This window comes from Entelurus aequoreus, linkage group LG03 (genome assembly GCF_033978785.1).
Source record: "Entelurus aequoreus isolate RoL-2023_Sb linkage group LG03, RoL_Eaeq_v1.1, whole genome shotgun sequence".
NCBI classification, from domain to species: domain Eukaryota; kingdom Metazoa; phylum Chordata; class Actinopteri; order Syngnathiformes; family Syngnathidae; genus Entelurus; species Entelurus aequoreus.
The window spans coordinates 50,548,390-50,558,475 of record NC_084733.1 but is presented as its reverse complement, the minus strand read 5'-3'; the positions used below and the strand labels follow the sequence as shown (position 1 = coordinate 50,558,475).

Genomic DNA, 10,086 nt, shown 5'->3' with positions numbered 1-10,086 from the left:
GTATTGGCATGTGTTGCAATGTTAAGATTTCATCATTGATATATAAACTATCAGACTGCGTGGCCGGTAGTAGTGGGTTTCAGTAGGCCTTTAAGCATTAGACACCTTTTTACCTGCACACTGCCTCCCGCTGTCGCCTGCATATTGTGATCACAACAAACCATCGTCGTCTCACACATGTTCCCGACATCTACAAAGCAATTAGCTACCGGCTTCCACCTACTGATATGGTATGGTATAACATGGTTACTCTGCCGAGCTTTAGACACCACCGACACTCAACAACGGCACATTATTTGCAGATTATAATTACTGGTTTGCAAAAAATATTTTTAACCCAAATAGGTGAAGTGAAGTGAAGTGAATTATATTTATATAGTGCTTTTCTCTAGTGACTCAAAGCGCAGTGAAACTGCATAATATCCCACGCCACACCAGACTGTATCTCACGGCACACTGTGCCGCGGCACAGTGGTTGAAAAACACTGCACTAGGGAACAGGCACATGCACAAATAGACCCCTATAGTGTAGTTCTGCTGGAACCCAATTTTCTTTTTATCTTTTTATCAATTCATGACAAATATGTTTTGATATCTGACGGGGAATATATGTGAGTTCTTGGAGAATTCCTCCCCAAACAGCTCGATGGCGCTCTTAAGCCCCTTATATAGCTTACCACCACCGGTGTGAATGAATGATGTGTTCCCACTTCTCTGTGAGCGCTTTGAGTATCTAATTATAGAAAAGCGCGATGTAAAATCTCATCCATTATTATTAGTATTATTATTAAGTCCTACCCATGCTTGTGTGTGCTGAGTACCAGCAAAAATGGCTGCAGTCTACATGATGTACAGGCAATAACAATGTTTGTTCAAATTAACCACAGCATTCATGCAGCTGAAAACATTACGTCGCTATTGGTCCGACATTTCCTAAACAAAATAGAAAAACAAACTTAAAAAAAAAAAACTTCTCCTCTCTGAGCTGCCACCTTACCGTGGTAGAGGAGTTTGCGTGTCCCAATGATCCTAGGAGCTATGTTGTACGGTGGCTTTCATGCCCCCTGGTGGGGTCTCCCAAGACAAACAGGTCCTAGGTGAGGGATCAGACAAAGAGCAGCTCGAAGACTTCTATGGGAATGCATCAACAAGGACTCAGATTTCCCTCGCCCGGACACAGGTCACCGGGGCCCCCCTCTGGAGTCAGGCCCGGAGTTGGGGCACGATAGCGAGCGCCTGGTGGCCGGGCCTGTCCCCATGGGGCCCGGCCGGGCACAGCCCGAAGAGGCAACGTGGGTCCCACCTCCCATGGGCTCACCACTCATGGGAGGGGCCACAGAGGTCGGGTGCATTGTGAGCTGGGCGGAAGCCAAAGGCAGGGCACTTGGCGGTCTGATCCTCGGCTACATAAGCTTGCTCTTGGGACGTGGAACGTCACCTCGCTGGGGGTGAAGGAGCCTGAGCTAGTGCGCGAGGTAGAGAAGTTCCGGCTGGATATAGTCGGACTCACCTCGACGCACAGCAAGGGCTCTGGAACCAGTTCTCTCGAGAGCGGCTGGACTCTCTTCCACACTGGCGTTGCACGCAGTGAGAGGTGACGAGCTGGGGTAGCAATTCCTGTTGCCCCTCGGCTCAAAGCCTGCACGTTGGAGTTCAACCCAGTGGACGAGAGGGTAGCTTCCCTCCGCCTTCGGGTGGGGGGATGGGTCCTGACTGTTGTTTGTGCTTACGCACCAAACAACAGTTTAGAGTACCCACCCTTTTTGGATACACTCGAGGGAGTACTGGAAAGTGCTCCCCCTGATGATTCCCTTGTCCTACTGGGGGACTTCAACGCTCATGTTGGCAACGACAGTGAAACCTGGAGAGGCGTGATTGGGAAGAATGGCCGCCCGGATCTGAACCCGAGAGGTGTTTTGTTATTGGACTTTTGTGCTCGTCACAGATTGTCCATAACAAACACCATGTTCAAACATAAGGGTGTCCATATGTGCACTTGGCACCAGGACACCCTAGGCCGCAGTTCCATGATCGACTTTGTAGTTGTGTCATCGGATTTGCGGCCTCATGTTTTGGAGGGGTTGAGCTTTCTACCGATCACCACCTGGTGGTGAGTTGGCTGCGATGGTGGGGGAGGATGCCGGACAGACCTGGCAGGCCCAAACGCATTGTGAGGGTCTGCTGGGAACGTCTGGCAGAGTCTCCTGTCAGAGAGAGTTTCAATTCTCACCTTCGGAAGAACTTTGAACATATCACGAGGGAGGTGCTGGACATTGAGTCCGAGTGGACAATGTTCCGCACCTCTATTGTCGAGGCGGCTGATTGGTGCTGTGGCCGCAAGGTAGTTGGTGCCTGTCGTGGTGGTAATCCTAGAACCCGTTGGTGGACACAGGCGGTGAGGGATGCCGTCAAGCTGAAGAAAGAGTCCTATCGGGTTCTTTTGGCTCATAGGACTCCGGAGGCAGCGGACAGGTACCGACAGGCCAAGCGGTGTGCGGCTTCAGCGGTCGCAGAGGCAAAAACTCGGACATGGGAGGAGTTCGGGGAAGCCATGGAAAACAACTTCCGGACGGCTTCGAAGCGATTCTGGACCACCATCCGCCGCCTCAGGAAGGTGAAGCAGTGCACTGTCAACACCGTGTATGGTGCGGATGGTGTTCTGCTGACCTCGACTGCGGATGTTGTGGATCGGTGGAGGGAATACTTCGAAGACCTCCTCAATCCCAACAACACGAGGAGTCGAGGCACACAGCTCGATCACGGGGAACAGGAAAGGCACTGCGGGGAACGCAAAGCACATAAGACACGGGAACTGGGAAGTCACAGAGAGAGAGCAAGTACGCAGGAGGGAAGCCAGAGATGGGATGCTTACTACGAGGAGTGAACTACCTTACGGCACTGGGTGTTCGGGTCCGCTGGTATTTATGCTGCCTGCCCTCATTCGTCCCAGCTGGGAAGATTACTGATTGCCTGCAGCTTTGCCGGCACGCTTTTCTGGCTTTATCTCATGCCCCCCAAAATGTGCATCACTTGCACAAGTCAGCATGTCCGAAAAGGCGTAGAAGGAAGCAGATTTTATGTAATCCTACCCCTTTTCTATCGCTCAGCTAGTATTGATTGTTTGTCCACCTCATGCGTTTGTTCATGTTCACGTATTCTTCTTGGGAAAAACAAAAATAAACAATATAATAAATGTAATGTAATAATTAGGGATGTCTAAAATAACAAATTTAATGTATTATGTTAAAACAAATTTCAACGTATTTCGGACAAAGTTGCAAATGGTATTTAATCTTGATTAATGAATTTGTATACTGTGATTTGATTATTCGATAACCCTTTCAATAAAAGTAAGGCTGCAGCTAATTCCTTTATGAAAAAAAAAAGATTGACATTAATAATGCAGATATGTTTATTTGAACATTTTTCCTGGGCGCAATGTATTCAAGTTGAGTTTCGACTACTCTAAAGGCTTTGCCAGCATCTCGCATATCCAGTTAAACAGGTGCTCCTGGCACTTTCCATTATACCATACTTTGGTGGTGTCGGTATAGTAAAGAAAAGCTGCACAGTTCCCAGTCTGAGGTCCACTGCTGCTTGGCTGATCATTTCTCCAGTACCTGAAGTACATAACGCGATATGCATCGTGACAAACTAAACTGTTGTGTTGAAGAAAAGTGAGTTGCATACCCTGTTTCAATCTCAGTCGTATTGTTTATCCACATCCATGTTCTCTGGGACCCCATCACTCGCAGGCCCATCCAATATCCGTTCTGCCACCATAAAACTGAACTGGAGCTTGTTCTCGGAGCATTTTCGCTAACAAGTACCTATGAGAAACAAATATTGGAATTGAGCTGAATTGTGCTAAAAACTAGAAAATAGGATTTTCAGGAGAAATTGTGTGTCAATGCTGAAAAGCGGACACCAAACTGAAACGCCAAATGTTAGAATGCTAGCCAGATAGTGTCAAGTAGTAAAAAAATATGCGGAATATGGACATATTTGTGACATTAACTAAAATAGCAGTTAAGTTAAGTTAAAGTACCACTGATAGTCACACAAACACTAGTTAAGCGTTATCATGCGTCAAATAGCAAAATATATGTACAGTATTTGAGGTGAATAACAACAGAATTAGCGTTAGCATGCTAACATTTGTATGGGTCAAGTTACAAAATATGGCACTTTGAGATGCGTGACTGTTAAACTTGCTATAAATGTTAGCATGCTAACAGTTAACATGCCCTATTGGTATACATTCCATTTGTACTGGGAAGTCAGAAATTTCAACTGGAATGCCCACAGAAGTAGGATTTTTCCTACTCGGATATATAATAGGATAATAGTAATAGAACGTCTGTAATATCTGTTATTAGCACTTTTAACTATTTTTGTGGCACTACATCAGCCATCCACTATGTGTTGTTGAACGTTTATACGTACATGGTATGTAACGGTAGCATAAGGCACCGTTTACACTGCAGGTCAATTCCGATTTTTTTGGCCATATGCGACCTGTATCGATTTTTTTAATGTCATTGTGAACATTGCAATTCCAAAGTTTTCATATCCAATTGGGCCTCTATCATAGGTGGATATAAATCGGATATGTATGCAATGTGATGCGACTGCATTGTGAATTAATCCGACCAGAACGTCATGAAAAAGTGGTAAGCGTCATACTTCTAAACATTTCTTTACCTTGGGGGGAAGATGAAAGAAAGATAATTGAGAACCCTTAATGTAATGTAACTAATTAAGACACAGATTCCAAACTGAGGGGCCGAGGGCCAGTTTTGGCCTGCCATATCTTTCAATGTGCCCCCGCAACTGCCTTGAAATTACATGCGTCAATACAGTATTTTATCTTTTCTTACAAAATGTATTCGTCCTTGACATTTTGAGAGTGAAAAAACATATATTGCATGCAATTTTAATTTTCCTGATGGAACTCTCCTGAAGGAATCAATAGAGTACTATCTATCTATCTATTGCATATCTTTTAAACTTAATATTATCTAATAATGCAACAAATACCATTACATACAAACTTTTTGTTAGTTCAAGTAAAAATTATAAGATCAAATATCTGCTTGACTTATGATTTCAAAGCAAGTTATCCATCAAATTGTACAAAAATGACAATATATTTCATGGTAAAAAAGGGGCAGCTCAGTTGCCAGAATTTTACCGTAAAAAAACTATAGTATCGTTTTTCCACTAAGAGTAATATGCAGTAAAAAAAACATTATGGTAAAATTGTATTGACTGAGCTGCCAGTTTTTTACTGCAAAATCTAAAAAAAAGTGTGTACAGTGTATGTAAAAAATATATAATAATCAAATGCATATTTCAATTGTATAATAATATCACAAGGTGAATCCCTATACATTTATATTCATAAATTATTCACTCTGAGGGCAGCCATAACTATGATGTGGCCCTCACTGAAAACAAGCTTGACACCCTTGAATTAAGGTAAATGTTTAAAGTACCTCTCATGTTGTAGTGCACTTTTACGCAGATCATTTTAAAAGGACTTATTTGTCTTCTGACCTGTTCCTGCAAGTTATCGATCACCAGTAGGTCTCCACCTCGACCAAGACAGTTTGCTCTGCTGTCTGGCCAGTTCTTCTTGGAGTCGTGGTCAGAGAGAGAGAAATAATAGCAGGTAGATTTAAGGAGAGTCCATCCTGCAGGGCATCTGCCACAGCTTTGCTCTGTCGCAGCAAGAAACAACAAAGATCCTAAAGGTCAACTGTTCAAGAATTCCTTCAGAATGGTCTTGGACTTACCAAGAGCATTTTTTTTAGACTGCAGATTTGCTTTTTCACTTTGAAGCGCTTCAATCTTGTTCTGAAGGACGTCACTAAGTCTCCTCTGCTGCTTCAGTTGGAGCTTCATTTGAATGAGGCTTGTCTGCTGCCTGACTATTGCCGACTCAGCCTCCCGCTCTGCTTTCAGGATGCCAGTATGGTTGCGGAGATAATTACGTTCGATGATAAGGGCAGAGACAGCTGAATGAGGAGTCTGAAGGTGATCGTCGTTGGCATTGGCACCTGAGGGCCACAAACAAATCTTGGCATTATTGGTACATTTGGTTAGGTCAAAATTCTTGTTGATGTTGGTCTTGAAGTTTGAGGCAGCACATGTTTTAGCGATACATTATATGTTATATTTCAATAAGTTAGCCACATTTCTGAAAAAGTGAGGGAACCTTTGAAGGTCACAATGAATGCAAACGCCACAACATAACATTACGCCACAAAACAACAACATAAAGCCACAACAGAACAACATTAAGCGACAACGAAAGTGACAGTGGACCAAGTGGACCAGAAAGTGACAACACTCAACCACAACAGCTTACTTCCACTTAATTTTGCTCCTTCTTTATTTAAATTTCAACTTTCCGTCTCAGTTACTTGGTCTGTCAGCAAAACTTGGTCCGCTGTTGTTGTGTTGTGGCTGAAAGTTGGTGTGTGGTGGCATTTGCATTTTTAGTGGCTTTTGCAACTGTGTTGTGACTGAAAGTTGTTGTGTTGTGGCTATAGAAATATGACGATATGAACATTTCAAACCACAGTTATTGTGACAAAAATGATCACATTAACCATTATTATCATGGTAATGATGACTTTGCTCAAAAAGGACTTATACATACTAAACTATTTGTTGTTTGCAATGGGGAAAGATGTTAATATCTCTTTGTGGGAAGGAGGCGCCGGCAGACCGACAGCGAGGCGTGCCCCGCCGGGGCCGACTCCGAGATGGCGGCGAGGAGGCGTGGCCGGCAGTCCGACAGTGAGGCAAGGCACACCGGAGCTCGCTCCAAGATGGCGGCGAGGAGGCGTGGCCGGCAGTCCGACAGCGGGCCAGGGCTCACCGGGGCCCGCTCCAAGATGGCGGTGAGGAGGCGTGGCCGGCGGACCCGCGTCGAAATGGACTGCAGGTGCGTGGATCGGACAGCTGGGCACAATCAATTAATCTCCTTGAACTGTGTAAAAGTGCGACAGCCGTAAAAGTGAAGAAGGACGTGGCGGAGAGAGTTGGAGAGCGAGTCGGAGAGAAGAGAGTTGGAGAGCGCGAGAGGCAGAGAGCAAGAGGCAGACGACGACGCGGCAGACTGAAAAGTGAGCCGAAGAGCGAGGAGAGAAGAGGAGCTGAAAAGCGACCTAAACTGAGGTTTATTTGAAAAATAAACAAAGTCACAACCCTGCTCAATTATGTCCTTCCTTGATGGTCCTGAGAACCCGCACGACGGCTTGAGTCGTTTACACTCTTGTATCCATGTTAGCCTTTATTGAATTGCAAGCTAGCGCAAACTTGCTTGTCCAGTTAAAAAGCAGCGTCAACAGTCTGTGAGTTTATCAAAGTTTGGTACTCATTTATGGTATTGCCATCATTTTAGTTTAAAAAGGTGATTTTGATTGATTGATTGAGACTTTTATTAGTAGATTGCGCAGTACAGTACATATTCCGTACAATTGACCACTAAATGGTAACACCCGAATAAGTTTTTCAACTTGTTTAAGTTGGGGTCCACGTTAATCAATTCATGGTACAAGATACTAATTGTCCAGATTTTTATCACGGTTTATCATAACACCATTTATTGTTACATCCCTAGTTGCAGCTTTATGTTGTGTTGTGGTTCTAAGTTGTTGTGTTGTGGCTTGATGTTCTTGTGTTGTAGCTGAAAGTTGTTGTGTTTTGGCTTGATGTTGTTGTGTTGTAGCTGAAAGTTGTTGTGTTGTGGCTTTATGTTGTTGTGTTGTGGCATTTGCATTTGTTGTGACCCATCCCGATCACCGTAGTTTTTAATGCTTTAACAAAGTGTTTTGATGCTGCCGGATTTTGATCAATCCTATAAAGGTTGTTTACATCTACTGTATATAAAAGACACTCGCATCTTAAGTGTCGACAATTGCTCGCCAAATTAAGAGACCACAATTCTATTAATTTCCAAACTTGCAGTAGTTTGCAATAAACCAACAAAGCAAAAACAATCAGAACTGAGCATTATCTTTGTAAAGACGTACAGTAATATTTAATGCATATTTTGAACACTGTGGCCAGTGGGTTTATGTCAGAAAGTTAGATGTTCTAGTCAAATGGCCCATTACAATCAAAACTACCCATTAATAATGATTATATAATTCTATCTTTAATTGGTAGAATTTAAGATATTTGTCAATTGGTTGATCACCAATTAGAATTGGTGCCTCTGTTAAGTTTTTTCCCCCTGCGTAATACATCAGAAATGGCAAGCATTTGTATTGCTTTTCCAGTTTAATCAATGAAGAATAAGGCTTTACGACCAAGCAACACAGCATACACATGCAATATATGTATATATGTGCTCTGCCACACTTATCCATGGATTTACTCACAGTAAATGGCGATGACAACAGCCGCTATTAGCAGAATAGCAGTGAGCGTGCCCAGAAGCAGGACAGTTAAGCGGTGGCGTGGAATCCCACATGCAGCTCCCACTGAGTTGGCAAACAAAGCCACAGTCAGACAAAATGTACTCACAGGTTGTGTCCAGAAAGTGCAGCATGTTTAAATGTCAGTGTTACTTATACCTCGTTGAAATTTCTGAGCATGTGAACGCCGATTTCTGTTGAAATCTTTGACACTCTTTTGTTCCACTTGAGTTTCTTCTTCTTGTTCAGGCTGCGACTGAATGTTCTCCATCGTACTTTTATGCAAGTGCTGTTTATTGATCGGTGCAACTCTTGTTTATACTTGTGATAAGGTGTGTGTGTGTGTGTGCGCGTATGTGTGTTCATAAAATGCAGCACAGTCCTGATGATCATTAATATTTGATTCTGCATCTACCCAAAACTTAGATGTCAAAACATATGCATACATTTTTGGTTTTTAGAGTTTAAGTGGGTAATATTGATCATTTACAAACAAAGCAAATTAATATACATTTTGAAAAAAATTCCGCTTTGAACACAGTCCATGCCGCTGCATTACTTATTTGTTTGGATTTACAAAGTATATTTCCATCGGGAAAAATGGTAATACAAAATAAATTACCTGGAATTAGCCTCTTGCTTGATTTGGTTTGGAATGTGTCCACTCGAGATGCAGACGTTCGCGAACGACTCAAGTCTTTTGAATGGCTCTTTCAAGTGAACGACAAGAACCAATTCGCTGTTGTGAGCCGTTCATTTGCAAGCTGTATTTAAATGCAAATGTGTGTGCCACCTGACTGGACTGGAGTCACACTGTCTGAAAAACTCCACAAAATGAGCCAGCGTCAAAAGAAACGTAGCAACATGTGGATACACTTTTTTGGGTCATTGTTAGTGTGTGAATGTGAGTGTGAATGTTGTCTGTCTATCTGTGTTGGCCCTGCCATGAAGTGGCGACTTGTCCAGGGTGTACCCCGCCTTCCACCCGATTGTAGCTGAGATAGGCTCTAGCACCCCCCGCGACCACAAAAGGGATAAGCGGTAGAAATGGATGCATGGATGGATGTTTTGTTAAGTAGGGTGGGGTAGTGCAATTTTGCATTGACCTAATATGTATGTATATTTTTAATTGAGTCATCTATATATTTTATCCACAGAGTAGCTTGTATTTTTCCCCCTGTATTGTTAAAATGCTCATATACGAAACATTTTACGGTAAAGATGGTTTGCATGAATTTTATCTGTAGCCTGTGGAGTTTGTATTGTACCACAGAGGTTCCTAGATTAGATACATTTCAAAAGTAGTGATCTCACTGTCAACGTATTGGTATGATTATAGATTGTTAACAATGAGAATACAACCCAGATTAAATTATGATGAACATTTTACAATATTTCCAACAAATAGTGTAGAAATTGGTAGAATTTACAATTATTCAGATTCAAATCGTATCTTATAATTTATATCAGTGATTATCTCCTTCATGAAAACAAGTAATTTCTGAAAAAGAGAAATTTAACAGTGAGCCAGTCTTTTAACGGCTCTTTTATTGGAACAACTCCTAAAGATCCGGCTCCCTTCAGACAGCCATAAATCCCACCAGTCGTGTCCAGTACATAACAATTGCGGTCAGAGGCAGGCTAAAACTAGTGT

General features: G+C 42.9%; 1 protein-coding gene across 1 annotated transcript; it reads right to left on the bottom strand.

Moving 5' to 3' along the window:
- Positions 1–3,394: 3,394 nt before the first annotated feature.
- Positions 3,395–8,778, bottom strand: LOC133646563 (CD209 antigen-like protein 2). The gene is made up of 6 exons (XM_062042065.1): positions 8,592–8,778; positions 8,397–8,498; positions 5,799–6,062; positions 5,560–5,723; positions 3,691–3,830; positions 3,395–3,620 (listed from the first exon to the last, which is right to left on the bottom strand). The coding sequence occupies exons 1-6, from the start codon at positions 8,701–8,703 to the stop codon at positions 3,461–3,463; spliced, it is 942 nt and encodes a 313-aa protein (XP_061898049.1). The 5' UTR covers positions 8,704–8,778; the 3' UTR covers positions 3,395–3,460.
- Positions 8,779–10,086: the final 1,308 nt, after the last annotated feature.